The following is an 18,161-nucleotide window of genomic DNA, read 5'->3' as shown; positions in this document are numbered from 1 at the left end:
GATAAGAGCAGATTTTGTAGGAAAGAAAGCTCATCTGGGCAGGAAAACTGTAAAACTGTGTCAGTTCACCGCTCTCCTGCGTTCTTTGGGGACGTCGTTTACATGAAAATACTCTATTACTTTGTATTTTATTGACCATGTCAACCTTAAAACTAGTGACAACAAAAAAGTTTCTGCTTTGTGTGCTGAAAACTTTGTTTTGTGTCCTTAGGGGACACTTGTTTCTAAATGCTTATAATGCTCCCGAAATCAGGAAGCCATATTCAGCTAAGACATTTATTTATATGCAGAAAAAAGTATGCCAAACAATAAATGATCGCCAAGCAGGAACTGACATTCTGGTATTTTCTTAAAGGTGTCCCTGAAATGATTGCAGGGATTATATATATTAAAGTCCAATGCCGGGCAAAATATTTGTAATAACTTTGTGGCAGGATTAGAACATTGTCAGGTTTTCATTGCTACCCCATTTGCAGACTTGTATAAAGTACTCGAAATTTCTACTTGAGTAAAAGTACAAGTGCTCGATCAAAAAATTACTTGAGTAGAAGTGGAAGTGCTCGCAGAAAAAGTTACTTAAGTAGAAGTACTAAAGTATTCAACATTTTTTTTACTTAAGTATTGCAAGTAGTTTTTTCAAAAAATTTGCTACTTAAGTACTAAAAGTAAAAAGTACCAGTAGTTTTGAAAAAAAATTTCTACTCAAGTACTGAAAGTAGAAGTACAAGTACAGTGTTATGTAGTTATTAAAGAAATAAGTCAAAAGTATGAACATCATATTGTTTTTATTATTTCAAATGATTTATTCAAATGATTAACCTGTGTTTGTTAGTAGTTTCTTGATGCACTTTAAGCGCTGTAGCACCATTTATTTGTTTGTTTCATATTTTCTTTTTATTGGAAATATTTGGTATAGCAGCTTTTATTATACACAGCCTTTATTTTCGTATGCGCTGATTTACAAATGACATTATACACATTTTTTTGAGCTTTATGCAACCTGCCATCTACTGTTCTGGCAGTGGTAATTTTTTTAAAAGTAACGAGTAACTATGCAGCACAAAAAAAAAATACTTGAGTAGAAGTATCGAAATCATCGAAAAAATGTAGTGAAGTAAAAGTAGAAGTAGGAGAAAAAAATTCTACTCTAGGAAAGTACAGATACCGCATTTCGGTACTTAAGTACAGTACTTAAGTAGTTCTACTTCGTTACTATACATCTCTGCCCATTTGTGAGACTATCCTGACTTCTAGGAAATTGGGGGGGGGATTTTTTTTCAGCGGGGCCACAAATAATATAAGCAGATTTGTTTAGCAGAGCAGGAAAGGGTTTTGCTTCACTTCCTGTGTGGCCACTGAGGAAAGGAAGAGACACATCTCAAAAGGGACAAAGACTTACAAACAAACGTTTAGGCTGGATTGGGATTGAAGTCCAACTCCAGGAAGCCTAAAAAGTATCCCCTGCAGTATGGCTGCCCCTGCAGTGCAAGGCTCAATTGCTCATTTAGGTCTAGGGGACATAGAAGAGAAGAGTTACCTACCTGGTCCTCCACTCCTCTGTGCTGTTAAATTGGTCTCCACAGCTTTTTTCTCCCACATGCTCCAGTAGTATAAGGTCCTGACCTCATCAAGACTAGTTCATAGCCCCATATTGGACATGATGACACTGAAGGGCAGTCAACAGCTATAGCATCATCTGTCAAGGGAGAATCTTGCTGCCTTAACATCTCAGACGACACCAAAAAGCTTCTAATTCACTCCCTGGTTATCTTTCATCTTAACAATTGCAACTCACTACTCGTTGGCCCCCTTCAGTTCATCATGAATGCTGCTGTTGCTAGAATCATTCACCTTATCAACTCTTCAGTGTCTGCTACCCCTCTCTGCCAATCCTTCCATTGGCTCACACAATGAATAAAATTCAAAATACTAAAAACAGCCTACAAAGCAGTCCTCAACTCGCCCCCCCCCCCGCTACATCACTAACATGCCAACCAAACCATTCTTTTAGCTCCTCCCAAAGCCTCCTGCTCTTTAGATCCCTTGTCACTTCTTCTCATGCTTGTATTGAGGAGCCTCACCCATCCTGTGGAACTCCTTGCTCCAATCTGGCCAACTATCAGGTGGATAGAACCTTTAGGTAATCCCAACTCTTTTTTGGCTCTAAGGAAGGGGGTTCGCCCCTGAAACGCATCAGCCTAGACACAGCAGCCCCATACGGCACACTGTATACCATTCAGCACAGTGCGGTTCCTTGGCTGCCTTGGAGACTATATGTGTATCATATTGATGTGTGGTTATACACACCTGCTTTGTGAGTATAATATATACTTTTTAATATTTTTAATACATTTGTAGTGGTAATGCACTAGGTCGTGCGCCCTTTTTTCTTTTTTGTTGTCTCCTAGTTGGTTTCAGATACCCTTGATTCTGGAGGGGCAGCAAGACCACAAACTTGTCCACTCAGGTTTGAATTATCTCTCTTCCCTCCGGCCTATGTTATACTCGAGAGCAGGAGAATTGTTCTATTACTTGGCACTAGTCTCAACATGCCAACCAATCCATTCTTTTTTCTCCTCCCAATACCTCCTGCTCTTTAGCTACCTTGTCACCTCTTCTCGTGCTTGTATTCAGGAGCCTCACCCATCCTGTGGAACTCCTTACCCCAAACTGGCCAACTATCAGATGGATAGGACCTTTAGGTAATCCCTAAAATTCCATCTCTTCATAGAAGCCTAACCAGCCTCTATTTAAAAAACTGAATGTTTACTTTCTCCATCAGCTCATCCTTCACAGTTATTACCTTTTGTATCATTTGACCTTTCTTTTTAGATTGTAAGCTCTAACGAGCTGGGCCCCCTGTTTCCCCTTGTGTTGAATTGTATTTTAACTGTACTGTTTCCCTCCATTTTGTAAAGTGCTGTGCAAATTGTTGGTTCTATTTGAATCCTGTATATTATAATCAGGTAAATTAAAGTGAAAAACACACTGCCTCAAACTAAATGAAAAATTAACCCTTGCACTGCAGGTGAAGCCCCACCAAAAGGGATAATTTTTCAAGCTTCCCAGGGTTAGGTTTTAAAAGACTGATGCATAATATTCTCGGTTGTGAGTTTTGTAAAATGTTCATGTTATGATCCCTATGTCCATTCCACTTGGCCTTGCTTCATTGATTGATCAGTAGTCCTAACTGACACATCTTGTGTAACAAAGCTGCTTTTGTTTACCAGTCTAAATATGGCCACAAGACTATGCAAATTACAGCAGCACTTACATATGTCGCACGGACTTATGTGAAAAAAAAAACAAAGTGAAATTTCTTGAGACTATGAAGGTTTTTCTTTAGATGTTTGGAAATTCTTTGGCTTTACACCGGGATGGCAGCTTGCCTGAAAAGTAGATGTGCTCAGATGCTGTGGTGTTACATGTCATATCCAGGGAGCTAGTACGTATTGATCCATTGGGTCTATCAACGTTTCAGGTCACTTGGCTCAGGGCCTGCTTTCTTCTTTTGACTTTGAAATTTGTGCTGTATGAGCTGACTACTAATGGTCACGCACAGTGTGTCCGGCTCACCTTTAAATAGAAATGAAATATCGGTGTTAAAGCTTAAAGAGCCTTGCTCAAAAAGGTGCAAACACGGTACATACTGCAGCTGAATTATTTAGAATTTGATAGAAAGAAAAAAATATGATGCTGAATGTGACGCTGCAGATTTTTTATCCTTGCATAGTCTTTATTGTCGTTTAGGTTTCACTTTAAAGCATAAGTAAATCCATTGACTTAACAGTTTCAAAAAGGTGCCGGGAATATAACTTTTTACCTTGGTTGTGCTCTCACCACATGTTGACATTCATGGTTCCCTCAATGAACTGTAGTTCCCCAGTGGCGGCAGCACTCATGCAGCCCCAGACCATGACACTCCCACCACCATGCTTGACTGTAGGCAAAACACACTTGTCTTTGTACTCCTCACCTGGTCGCTGCCACACACACTTGACACCATCTGACCACAGAACATGGTTCCAGTAATCCTTGTCCTTAGTCTGCGTGTCTTCAGCAAACTGTTTGCAGGCTTTCTTGTGCATCATTTTTAGAAGAGGCTTCCTCCTGGGATGACAGCCATGCAGACCAATTTGATGTAGTATGCGGTGTATGGTCTGAGCACTAACAGGCTGACCGCCCACCCCTTCAACCTCTGCAACAATGCTGGCATCACTCATACATATATTTCCCAAAGACAACCTCTGACAATGAGCACATGCACTCAATTTCTTTTGTTGACCATGGTGAGGCCTGTTCTGAATGGAACCTGTCCTGTTAAACCGCTGTATGGTCTTGGTCACCGTGCTGCAGCTCAGCTTTAGGGTCTTGGCAATCTTCTTATAGCCTTGTTGCTCTACATAAAGATGTTGCTCTACACCTTTATGTAGAGCAACAATTATTTTTTTCAGATCCTCAGAGAGTTCTTTGCCATGAGGTGCCATGTTGAACTTCCAGTGACCAGTATGAGAGAGTGAGAGTGATAACACCAAATTTCACACACATGCTCCCCATTCACACCTGAGACCTTGTAACCCTAATGTGTCACATGGCACTGGGGAGGGAAAATGGCTATTTGGGCCCAATTTGGACATTTTCACTTAGGGATCTACTTTTGTTGCCAGCGGTTTAGACATTAATGGCTGTGTGTTGAGATATTTTGAGGGGACAGCAAATTTACACTGTTATACAAGCTGTACACTCACTACTTTACATTGTAGCAAAGTGTAATTACTTCAGTATTGTCACATGAAAAGATATAATAAAATATTTACAAAAATGTGAGGGGTGTACTCACTTTTGTGAGATACGGTGTGTGTGTATATATATATATATATATATATATATATATATATATATATATATATATATATATATATATATAAATAAATATAAATGAGCTGACGTCACAATACCATTTATATATTTTTTTTAATGAAAGTGGAGATTTCCTTAAGGAGTAACTCCCCATTTGATGAGTAAAAAACAATCCCCTCTGGGTGATAAAAGTAAATTTCAAGAATATTAACAAACTTTTAAGAAGATTCCAGCCTTTTGTTGCTCTGGAGAAATAGCTATTTGTTTCACCATGTCCATTGCAGACTGATTCTGAATGAGAGAGTCTGGTTCATTATAATCACCTGTTGCACTCTCAATGTTCTAATAAAGAAAGCTGCAGGGTCTGCATCCCTTTAGGAGTATTTAACCTTTAGTGAGTATCTTACCAAAGCTGAATTTCCTATTGCAGAGGATACCTAACATGTGCATTGCATCATAATGCAGATTTCTGGGAAAATCAGTGAGCCAATCACACAAGCAGAAAAATAATTTTCTGGGGGGGGGGGGGAATTGTATTCTGTATGCCAACAGTGTACAGATTGCCTCCAGGGTGCCGTACTGCATTGCATTTTGCAGAAACTTACAGCAGCTGCAGACTGAAAAGGAAAGGTCATTTTTTTAGGATACAATTGCAATATGGCTTGTGAAGCAATTATATATGCTGTATTATTTTTTTATTTGCTGGGTTTCTTTCCACTAAAATGGAATTACCCTTTAACCTCCCTGGCGGTATGATTCTGTCAGGAATTACATACCAAAAGCGGTACAATTCTTTTCATGGAAATTTGGCGTTATGTATTATAGGCCTACAATTCTTAGTAATTACTGACTTAAACCTGACCAAAACAAGAGTCTAGTAGACATCTCAGATGTGATAAATTTGAAACACATGAATTATAATCGAATCAATAATATTATTTTATTATTTAATATATAATATATATAATAAAATTATATTATTGATTAGATTATAATTCATGCATTATATATTATATATAGATATATGTGTGTGTGCATATATATATATATATATATATATATATATATATATACATATATATATATATATATATATATATATATATATATATATATATACCGGTGTATATATATATATATATATATATATATATATACCGGTGTATATATATATATACATGCATATATATATATACATATATGCATATATATATATATATATATATATATATATGCATATATATATATATATATATATATATATATATATATATATATATATATATATATATATATATATATATATATGCATATATATATATATATATATATATATATATATATATATATATATATATATATATATATATATAATATAAAATGTGTTTTGTGTTTTGTGCAACGTTTTTTTTTTTTTTTTGAATTTCCCTCCCTAGTTCCGCTCCCATGCAGCATTGCTGCTGCAGGGAACGGAACTAGGAAGTGATCAGAGCGACGGAGACCGACGGAGGAGCGGCGGGACTCTCGGCTGGCGGTCACAGCAATGAGAGATCATCGCTGGATCGCCAGGATAAGGTAAGAGAACACCGCTGCGCTCTCTGCAATCCACCCCGAGCGTGACTCGGGGTTACCGCTCCTGATATGAAAAACCAACCCCGAGTCACGCTCGGGATTACCGCCTAGGAGGTTAAATTCATTACCATCCAAAAATATCAACAGAAAAGTTGGAATGATAATTTTTATTTTCATGTATCATCAGTACATCCAAATATAATATTAACAGTGTTTTTTGCAGATTTAATTTGGTATTTTTAATTGCTGGGCTTTCAACTTCCTCTCTGCTAATCGTGTTGAACCTCAGTTCAAGCTCCATCTCAGTATTTAATATCTTATTGTTGTGCTGTGTTAAATGTTCAACGAGGGCACCACACACATCAATAGACAAACAAGCAGATGAGAGATATCTTCCTAAAGTAACATTGAGCCGAGCATAGCAAACAAGCATCATGCAATTGAAAGGAACAATTTACATTATTCAGAATCCTATAGAAAATAGATCTATAGTTTCTTCTACAAAGGATTACTAAAATGATAGTAATATCATAATGTTAGTAAATAATAAATAATGCAAACAAGCCATATTACTGGATGGTACTCCATATGGTGTGTCTCTATTATTTGAAAAGCAGCACAAAAACAATGGTATGAATGAAATTGTGTGGAAAGTTGACATGAGTGTTTTAGAGTTTCCATAAGCTTATGCCACCCATGTAAAACATATGTGCAACGGCAAAGAGGATGAGCCTTAACGCCTACATGGCACACATATGCCTCCATGGGAGGGTGAGGCTTCAATGCTATGAGTGTGCTCACCATGTGCTCCCAGTACAGTGACTAAGGTGTCATTGACAACTACTGGCTCTAGTAATAATTGGGAACCAATGGACCACTGTGACATTCAAACTCTATAATCATGTGATCTTGTATTCCCCCCCCCCCCCCCCAGGAGTATAGACCCTGGTATATGTATGGCCAGATATTGCTGCTCCAGGTGGATCTATTGGGCTACAGATGAATGAACTCCTGCTGGGGTGCATGCCCTGCGCCACTGCTGCAGACAACATGAACAAATGAAAGAGGAATGGCTGCACTTCCCATAGGATGCAATGATGATTTATTGGAGAGATGTAAAAAACAAGCACAGGATGTCACAGGCATACAGCAGGGGACAAAAGGATGTCGCGTTTCACACGACTAAGCATGCTTTGTAACAATCATCAAAACCATTTTGACAAAGCACATTTTGTCACATGCAGTGAATAAGCCAGCTCTTTGCTAATCTCTCCCTATGCACCCACCCCGACACTAATTTCAGCTGCTTTTATCTCCTGTGTTGAAGAACTTGTCAGAAGTTATAATACTGATAACAGAGGAACGGAGCAGCAGAAAGACATGGTCCTTAGGGCTTTGGAGAGAGATAAGTAAACACTATAGATATATGTGCCCAGGTCAAATTTCATGAATGGGGTTTACATCCACTTTAATCCTTGAAATGTCAAACTATTTCACCACAACAGTGTGAATTGCAGGTGGGGGCTCCATTCACATGAGTGGACCATGTTTGGTAATGATGAAAAAAGCAGCATGCCGTTTTAGCTTTTGCTGAGGCCATGAAGCAAAGCGTTGTGACCACTGCATGGGTACAGCCCTGAACAGAAGAGTTGCTTAGTTGAGGTGGCTATTCTGGGCACTGTAAAACTGCAGCTTAACCTCCTGCTTTTACTGCCCCCTGGTTGCCTGTGTGAATGTGCCTTTAGAGGCTGATGTAGAAAGAAGAGCTGTGCTTTCCTTTTTGGGTGAAGGTCCACTTTAACGACAATAGAAAAAGTCGCTAACGTGGCTCTGCTGAGTAAATCTAGGAATGGTTGGCAAAACATATCCAAATCTTTGGCAGATAAAACTGATTCCACAATTTTACTTCAATTGTGTCTTTAGCTATTTGTCTGAAATTAAACTTGAATAAATTAGAGGGTGAACCTTCTGCACCGTTCTTCCAAATCTACTAAAACTGTTCTAAATGAATACAAATCAACAAGATTGACTAGCTTCCTTTCCTCCTTTGCAATATATTCTTTGCTATGGGCGCTCTTTTAGGATTGGTTCTTATAAAGCATTTGCATTAAAATAAAAAAGAAAGCATTAGAAAGGATCAATGCAACCAGAAAGTGAAAATCATACTTCTAGAAAATATCTGAGCTGAGCTACAAATGTAGCCGAAGTTATCTGAATTCTTCGTTCCAGTCATCCCCAAGGCACATCAAAAAGGCAATATCTCCATGTATTGCTATGGCAACTCACCTTAATGGTGTGTCATAGCAAGAATAAAAAAACAAAACAAAAAAAAACCAAAATGGAGTGACAAGTGATGTGCTGATGCAGGTTAAATCTATTTGAAAATATGGAAGAATAAGGGTTTGAAGAAGCTTTTAGATGTCCAAACAAATGCAACAAATAAAATGCTAGATACAGATATTTTCTATACTCAGCGGTCCATCACTTACATGATTTTTTTTCTTTATTTTGCCTTTGCATGTCATTTCTCACTTTGAATGGAATATGAAGCACAGCAGTATATTTATGTAGCTCAGTAACTAACAGCAATGAGATCTGTATTATAGCATATTTAATACATAATTTTATTCAATAAATGCCACTGGATGTAAACCTAACCTGAGCACTCAAATCTGTCTTCATATTAGCTTACATGCATCCCCTGCACAGCAGCACTTAAACTGGAGGAAATAGCCGCAGCATTCTGAGATGACCTCATCAGTCTGCTACTGCTCCTATCCAATCACAGGCTGGTGTCGCAGCACTCTGAGATGACCTCATCAGTCTGCTACTGCTCCTATCCAAACACAGACTGGTGCCGCAGCACTCTGAGATGACCTCATCAGTCTGCTACTGCTCCTATCCCATCACAGGCTGGTGCCGCAGCACTCTGAGATGACCTCATCAGTCTGCTACTGCTCTTATCCAATCACAGGCTGGTGCCGCAGCACTCTGAGATGACCTCATCAGTCTGCTGCTGCTCCTATCCAATCACAGGCTGGTGCCGCAGCACTCTGAGATGACCTCATCAGTCTGCTTCTGCTCCTATCCAATCACAGGCTGGTGCCGCATCACTCTGAGATGACCTCATCAGTCTGCTACTGCTCCTATCCAATCACAGGCTGAGGCCGCAGCACTCTGAGATGACCTCATCAGTCTGCTACTGCTCCTATCCAATCACAGGCTGGTGCCGTAGCACTCTGAGATGACCTCATCAGTCTGCTGCTGCTCCTATCCAATCACAGGCTGGTGCCGCAGCACTCTGAGATGACCTCATCAGTCTGCTCCTGCTCCTATCCAATCACAGGCTGGTGCTGCAGCACTCTGAGATGACCTCATCAGTCTGCTGCTGCCCTATACTATGCAATCACAGGCTGGTGCAGGTCCTAGGTCAGACTGTATTTATATGTTGTATGCCTGCCGTTGCAGAAGGGCAGCTTTATGGTAAGATCCCCTGGAAATCCACAAACTTAGCCTGAGCACCTGAATCTGTCATAGTATTAGCCTACATTTATCCCCTGTACAGCAGCACTGGAAGGGGGCAGGCAGGACTCTGAGCCAATCAGAGCAAAGAGATGACCTCATCAGTGTGCCATTGCTCATTTTCTGTCCAGTCACAGGCTGGAGTGAGTCCTAGGTTAGGCTGTATTTCTTTATGTAGGAGCAGTTTGATGGTAAGATCCCCTGGAATTCCACAACCGTAGCCAGAGCACCTGAATCTGTCTAAATATTAGCCTACATTTTCCTCTGCATAAAAGAACTGTAAGAGGGAAAAGCAGCACTCTGAGCTGATCAGAGAAAAGAGATGACTTCATCAGTGTGCCGCTGCTCATTCTCTGCCCAGTCACAGGCTGGGGGGAGTTCTAGGTTAGGCAGTATTTCTTTATAGAGTAGCAGTTTGATGGTAAGATTCCCTGGAATTCAACAAGCCTAGCCATTGTACCCTGACCTGTTTTGATATTAGCCTACGTTTTTCTCTGCATAAAAGCACTGGAAGTGGGGAAAGCAGCACTCTGAGCTGATCAGAGCAAAGAGATGACTTCGTCAGGGTGCTGCTGCTCTTTCTCTGTCCAGTCACCAGCTGGGGTGAGTCCTAAGTCAGGCAGTATTTGTCTGCCCTGCCTTTGGTGGGACATGACTATTGGATAAATGCTGTTTCCTTTTACATTGCCCATTATTTGGTTCTGCATAATAAGGATCAACACTATATGAGTATATGTGCATGTGCCACTGTAAGTAATAATATATGTTTGTCTCTATATGCATGCGATTTGTCCATGTATTAAATTTAACCACAGCATGAATTGAACAGTGGTGCATTGCTCTTTTTCTTAGTATCCAATTAGAGTGTAAGTTCTTAAGGCTACGCTAGGTAGCTTTTTTATACTTATTGCTTGCCTCAACTAACCAAGTAAAAGATTTGCTTGACAGCATACACTAGAAGGAACTAACACTTACCTGCACTCCCTCCTCCACTTGATCCATCACCATAGATATAACACTGGAACTTCTAGGTATGTAGAAACATATAACACTCCCCTTACTTCTAGTAAATGCTCGCTAAGTTGTCAATTGGCAGGCCCAAGCTGTCACAAGCATGGTCCTGAACAGGGCTTTTTTTCTCACACAATAGGTGCACTCCCCCTTTCCTATTCACCCTTTGTCTCCGCCCCCTACCCACCTCCTGCACCATTCCTTTTTCCACCCCCTACCCACCTCCTGCACCATTCCTAGGTTCCACCCCCTACCCACCTCCTGCACCATTCCTTGGTTCCACCCCCTACCCACCTCCTAGTATTGCCCCTTTTAGAGAATACAGAACCAAGTAACAATTGTGGTACTAAGTAATTTGTATAGAATTTGTTAATGATAACAAGAAAAGCAGTAAAATAGATCCCATGCAGCCAGCAACAATATACCCCCCTAGCAATAATAGACCATCTGCAACAAAATACCCCTCCCCCAGCAACAAAAGATCCCTAGCAGCAATAACAGATCCCTCTGCAACCAGCACCAATAGGCTCTCCAGCAGCCAGCAACAACAGACCCCACCAGCAACAATGGATCACCCACAACAAAATGCCCCCTCCTCAAGCAACAATAGACCCCCAGCAACAACAACATATTTCCCTGCAGCCAGCATCACTAAATCCCTCCCAGTAACAACTGACCCCCAGCAACAGAAGACCCACCACAGCAACTGTAGATCCCAAACTAACAACACTAGACCTCTTGAGGAACAATAGACACCCCACAAAAATTGATCCCCGTCCAGCAACAATAGATCCCCCTGCAGTTAGCATCAATAGACCCTAAACTCCTTTCAATTACATACATTCAGTGCTAGAGGTGCCAGAATTGCATTCCCCTGTGTTTCCACTGAAAAAAAAGCCCTGGTCCTCAACAAGTTTTGAATTGGAATGGTGGAAGGACACAGGATTAAAAAGTCCACCTGGTGTTTACTGTCAAGGAGACCTGTTACTCTGCTTAGTCCAGCCAATATACGAGTTCTCACTAAGGAGTGAGTTTTGATATTTTTAACCATCACAGAGTTGGGCCTTGAGAAATAGAGCACCCCTGTTCTTACACATTGTATCATTCTTGGCGAATATAGGGTTCAAAATGATTGTTTCTCAAAAAAGCTGCTATGTCGCAAACAACAGATATTATATTGTGCAACATTTATCAATATATCAGAAAGAAAAAGTGATCTCTATAGTAACTAGGTTCAAACCTGCACTAGAACAATCACAGTTGGTGAGCAAAAAAAATTGATAGCATTTCCTTTAGCCACCAATCAGATTCTCATTTTCCAACCTGCATGAGCAGCACAGACAGTTCTTCATTCAGGAATAGTTTTTAATACTTCTTTATGGTTCCAAATTACAATTTAATGGAATATTTGAATTTTGTGGTGATATGTTTATGTAGCTGAATATATATTTTCTTCTTTCTCTTTCTTTCAGCTGGAACAACGTATATTTTTAGTAAAGGAGGAGGACAGATAACATACACGTGGCCCCCGAACGATCGGCCTAGCACACGGGCAGACAGACTGGCGATAGGGTTTAGCACGGTACAAAAAGAAGCAGTATTGGTTAGAGTGGACAGCTCTACAGGACTCGGGGACTACCTAGAGCTGCACATAGTAAGTGATAAAACATTTATTTCCTACAGCATTGCTACATTGTGTCTGTCTAATGTACTGTGGCTGGGCTTAAGGATTTAGAATTGATGTGCCAGTCAGCTAATGTCTGATTTGATTAAGGAGCCAGCCATGACTTACCTCCTGAGATGTATACAAATGAAGGTAAAATGATTAGGTCCCTGCAGCTTTTAAAGATGCACATCTATAGCGTGCTTATTATAAGCCACACTGAGAAGGTCATATCAGATGCCAGATGTTAGGGGAAAGGATATTGGAGTTCCTCCATTTTAACAAGACTAAAAAGGTTATCTATTTAAAGGGGAAAAGCAAACCTGGGGGGTTTTGAGGTTGAATGCAGCTGGGCTTCAGTGCTCAAATTCAGGGTTGGATTTATACATTCTGCACTCCCTGGGCCAAGCTCAGTTTTGCTACCCTTTCTACCACTACCTCTTCTAGGGGAAGAAAATATTTAAGCGGACATTCATTTAGTCTGCCTCAGTACACCTGGAATCATCTCCTAGACCTAGAGCAGTGATGGTGAACCTTGGCACTCCAGATGTTTTGTAACTTCATTTCCCATGATGCTCATGCACTCTGCAGTGTAGTTGAGCATCATGGGAAATGTAGTTCCAAAACATCTGGGGTGCCAAGGTTTGCCATCACTGACCTAGAGCATAGGTTTCCAAACCTTTTCAGTATGAGGGCCACATCGTACATTTTACAAACATTTGTTGGCTGAAAAAAATCCCAACCAATGTCCCCCTTACATCAGGGTCCTCATTAGAGTCCCTATACAGGTTAAGCGCTCCCCCTTCATCAGGGTCCCCATCATAGTCCACCTTACATCATAGTCCCCATCAAGGCCCTCCTCTACATCAGATCCCCATCAAAGGCCCCCTTACATCAGGGTCCTCATTAGAGTCCCTATACAGGTTAAGCTCTCCCCCTTCATCAGGGTCCCCATCATAGTCCACCTTACATCATAGTCCCCATCAAGGTCCTCCTCTACATCAGATCCCCATCAAAGTCCCCCTTACATCAGGGTCCTCATTAGAGTCCCTATACAGGTTAAGTGCTCCCCCTTCATCAGGGTCCCCATCATAGTCCACCTTACATCATAGTCCCCATCAAGGCCCTCCTCTACATTAGATCCCCATCAAAGTCCCCCTTACATCAGGGTCCTCATTAGAATCCCTATACAGGTTAAGCGCTCCCCCTTCATCAGGGCCCCCATCATAGTCCACCTTACGTCATAGTCCCCATCAAGTCCCTCCTCTACATCAGGTCCCCATCAAAGTCCCCCTTACATCAGCATCCCCAAAAGAGCCCTCCTTACATCAGGGTCCCCATCAGTGTTTCCATTACATCAGTGCCCTCTTGAGAGTTTCCTGTTATATGGAGGGTGGGGGGTGGGAGGTTGAAGCGGAGACCATAGGCAGCTTCTGCTAACTTTAATCCTCAGTCAAGCCTCAGCATAAGGATATGCCACTGACGCTAGATGTGGGCCAGATAAAATATTGTAGCAGGCCGGATGTAGTCCATGGGCCATAGTTTGTTGACCCCTGCCTTAGAAGAAAAGACAGATCATCACATTATTGCACTCCTTTGCTAGCAATTGATTTGTTGGTGTAAGGAGAAAGATGGTGACCTATACTGCACTAATTCCATCAATGGAGATTGCATTGGCTGTTCTCAGGCATCAAGGCAAGATACCTGAACCCTTTTATTGTACATGGGACAATGTGCTTGACTGTAAACAGTATGACTATGAATGCCACCCCTGCCCCAGTAGCCCTGGGAGTAGCATACCTCCCAACATCAGAATCTGGGAAAGAGGGACAACCTGTAATGAAGAATACATGCAGCATGTTAGCAAAAAGTGAATGTGGCTAAACTGGGCTAGGCATTGGGCGTGGCCTAAAGAAACATGGGTAAATATAGTCTAAGCTTGTGAAGCACATACTGCCCACCTATGCCTTGTGCTCACAATATACTCCTTAACTATGTACAACCAAAAAAAAAAAACAAAGGATTGTCGGTAAGAAAAAATAAATAAAAATAAAAACAGAATATGGACAAAGAGCTAACACTTTGTCTGAGCCTACATTTCTACAGTGTCTGAATTGCAAAAGTAACCAAGGCAGGGAGCAGACTGAGGCCACTCTTTTTGGAGCATCCCTAGCCCCTTCTTGTGTAAAGAGCACCCACATAATGCTTGTTGGCGTTTCACCACTTTTGAACATCCTGCATGTTGACTTACCAAGTGCTTTACTTGGGCAGGACCATACAAATGTAAATCTCTCAACTAAAGGGAGCCAGATACCATGCTGTTTGAGATATTGGATTAATCTTGTTCGCTAGCACCATGGCTGGGCTGGTCATTGGAGACGCAGCCTGTATTTGGGGGACACTGGGATTTTGCTAAAATTATAGGACTGTGCTGCGGAATCCAGGACTGTTGGAAGTTATGCAAAGGGGTTGTTTTACTAAAGGCAAGCAGACTTTGCACATTGCAAAGTGCAGTTGCACACTGCAAGAGCAGCAGTTGCTCCAGAGCTTAGTAAATGAGCAGCAGCTCTGCTGACTGTCATCATCCAATCACATGCAAACAAAATTGCTATTTTTTTCTTTATTTTCCTTGCACGTGATTGGGTATTCTTTGCCAAATTAGGCTTTACCTCATTTACAAAGATCTGGAGGAACTGCACTTGTAGAATGCACAGCTTATTTGCCTTTAGTAAATACCTCCCAGTGTCCCTAGCAAGCAAATGGAGGTTAGGTATTTGAACTGGGATACTATTTTGCATTTCAACAAAGCTAAGTAGATATTATTAAAAACCTGGAGTAGTTTAATAATAAAGCTGCGCCCAGACTGTAACCAATAAAACAAAAAATAGTTTGTGTATTCTGAACAAGCTGTAAAAGCACTTTTAAAAAAGCCCTCATTCACCTATGTAGCTATAGGCATTGTTGAGAAATGGCCAAGATAGTTTTAAAGCTTCTTAGTAAAGTATGACTAAAGGCAACTTTTTTTAGTTTTAGAAAGAGTGAAGAAGGAAAAGAACAACTGTCAGGGTTTTATTGCTGTCCTTGCCCCTGGTACGGAGATTCCCCTCTTCTATTTGTCCCATTTATAATTGTCCCTGAGACAGGAAGAGAAAGCAAATCCTAAATTTTGGTTTGTCACCAGAACAGGAATAGAGGGGAACTCTTCCAATGGGGACAGTTGTTCTAGGGGACCGTGGTGACAACCAAGGATCCCCTCAATTTGGAGGGAATTACTCTCACTTCTTGTTTTGATTATAGAACAGGAAGTGAAGGGAAATATCCCCACTGGGACAAAGATAGCAAAAAAAGAAAAAATAAATAAATAACAGGGGTTATATATCCCCTATTTTATCCAAAATGAAAAAAAAAAAACAAATAAAACACATCTGCCTTTAGTTCTACTTTAAGAATATAGGAATACTTTAATGTCCATAGTATGGGCACAGGTGCCCTTTAACCACTTTACCACCGGAGGATTTTGCTGTCTTACGTCCAGGCCACTTTTTGTGATTCGGCACTGTGCAACTTTAACTGACAATTGCGCGGTCGTGCGACGCTGTACCCAAACGAAATTTACGTCCTTTTTTTCCCACAAACAGAGTTTTCTTTTGGTGGTATTTGATCACCTGTGCGCGATTTTTACTTTTTGCGCTATAAACAAAATAAGAGCGTAAATTTTGAAAAAATAACAATATTTTTCACATTTTTTTATATGAAATTCCCCCCCCCCCCCCCCAAAAATGTAAAAATCTAAATTTTTTTAAATTTTTGGCTAATTTGTTTTCTGCTACCTATGTTTGGTAAAAAAAATCACAATAAGCGTATTTTGATTGGTTTGCGCATACGTTATTGCGTTTACTAACTAAGGGAAAGATTTCTGTCATTTTTGATGTGTTTTTTTTAATGAGTAATGGCGGCGATCTGCGATTTTTTTTGCGGGGCTGCGACATTGCGGCGGACAGATCGGACCCTTGACTGACATTTTTGACACTTTTGGGGGTACCAGTGACATTACTACAGTAATCAGTGCTATACATATGCACTGTTACTGTAAAAATGACACTGGCAGGGAAGGGGTTAATTTTATTGGAGAGGGAGGGGTTAATGTATGCATGGTGCTTACTAACGTGTGTGTGGGGGGAGGTGAATGAGTGACACAGGGACAGATCACAGGTTCAGCTATGCTGTACCCTGCACTCTGTCACTTAGGAGATCCGCCCGCTTTGTTTACACAAGCGGGCGGATCTCCAAACTCGATTCCCCGACGATCGGGGAAGAGCAGCGGCGATCGCCGCTGCTCCTCCCCTGGCCCGACTCCCGCTGTGACTGAATACAGCGGAAGCGAGCCTCCGGCGGCGCACGAGCGCCGCCCACAAGGGGAGGAGTCCAGCGACGTAGGGAACGAGCCACTGTGCCGCAGTAGAGGCACAGTGAGCGGGGGTAAAGTGGTTAAACATAAAGGTTCTCGTTCAACAATTATACGAGTACAAAGATTGAAACCACTCATGTAAAGTAAAATAAATATACCTATAATATATAGCTGTGTTTTCTTTTTCTTTCTTGGTATATACATAACATACGTGGGATAAAGAATCTACCTTGTAACTCCTATGCTCTCTGGCTATGTATTCATGTTTAGATTATATTTTTGAGATAAATGGTTTAGTGAATGTTGAGTTCCCTCCGGACAGCTTGGAGATTTCAAGTTTTCAGATCCGTATTTGTTTATTTCCCATTCCAGCCCGCTTCGAAAGGTTTGTGATTGTGTTATTCCTCCCAAAAGGGATTCTGAAGTTGCTCCTCTGGACCATCTAACAGCGCAGAATGAGAAAAGTGTGATTTAAAGTTAGAGTGTGAGATAAACGTGATGATCAGAGAACTTGGTGTGTTTCCTCCTTCCAAGCGAGGCTTAGTCAAGGTTACAAACCGTGCCGTTCAGCTGTCCCTGTAGTAAATGTTGATTCAGAACACTCTTGCTTTATGGAAAGTCTAGTTAACTAGCCTGGGCAACACATTTTCATGTAAGCTTTTGTCACTATTAAATAAATAAGTCTACAGTCAATAATTCAAGATTTTCATCTTCGGGATTTGGAAAATCTCACATAGCTCTTGAGTTCCACTGACAGATTCTTTTGTCTGGATCTCATGGGTTGTCTTTTATTGTGTCTACGTATGACAATCTGATAAATCCAGTCATTCTGTGGAGTATAATAAAAATGAGACCTTTTTCAGAGCTCTTTCTGATAACGTTCCATTACTTTTCAAATGAAAGAAAAAAAATAAAAAAAAGCATTTAAAGCTTCCCTTTAGTAAAGCTCAACCTGGCAATCAAATGTTGTCAGCTAGAGGTATCTGCAAGTACCTTCAGTCATCCTCCTGCATGACGTAGAAAGCATGGGGTGCTTAATATGTAAATCCCAAACCAAAACTACTTTCCAAACAGATCAATGTTTCTGTTGGTCAACTGGGCCCATATTGCATTAGGAGATGTATT

The 18,161-nt window shown here is 40.8% G+C and overlaps 1 protein-coding gene across 34 annotated transcripts in view; it reads left to right on the top strand.

The window, feature by feature from the left end:
• Positions 1–18,161, top strand: part of NRXN1 (neurexin 1) — a 2,145,734-nt gene that overhangs the window by 1,702,223 nt on the left and 425,350 nt on the right. For all 34 annotated transcript variants that reach the window (XM_082249472.1, XM_082249474.1, XM_082249501.1 and 31 more), the window contains one exon: positions 12,438–12,619. In XM_082249472.1, the coding sequence (XP_082105598.1) occupies positions 12,438–12,619 (182 nt within the window). The remainder of the gene's footprint in view (positions 1–12,437; positions 12,620–18,161) is intronic.

Source organism: Pelophylax lessonae, assembly GCF_965119305.1.
Source record: "Pelophylax lessonae genome assembly, chromosome: 3".
NCBI classification, from domain to species: domain Eukaryota; kingdom Metazoa; phylum Chordata; class Amphibia; order Anura; family Ranidae; genus Pelophylax; species Pelophylax lessonae.
The sequence above is the reverse complement of the archived record's forward strand: the minus strand, read 5'-3'. Positions and strand labels throughout refer to the sequence as shown.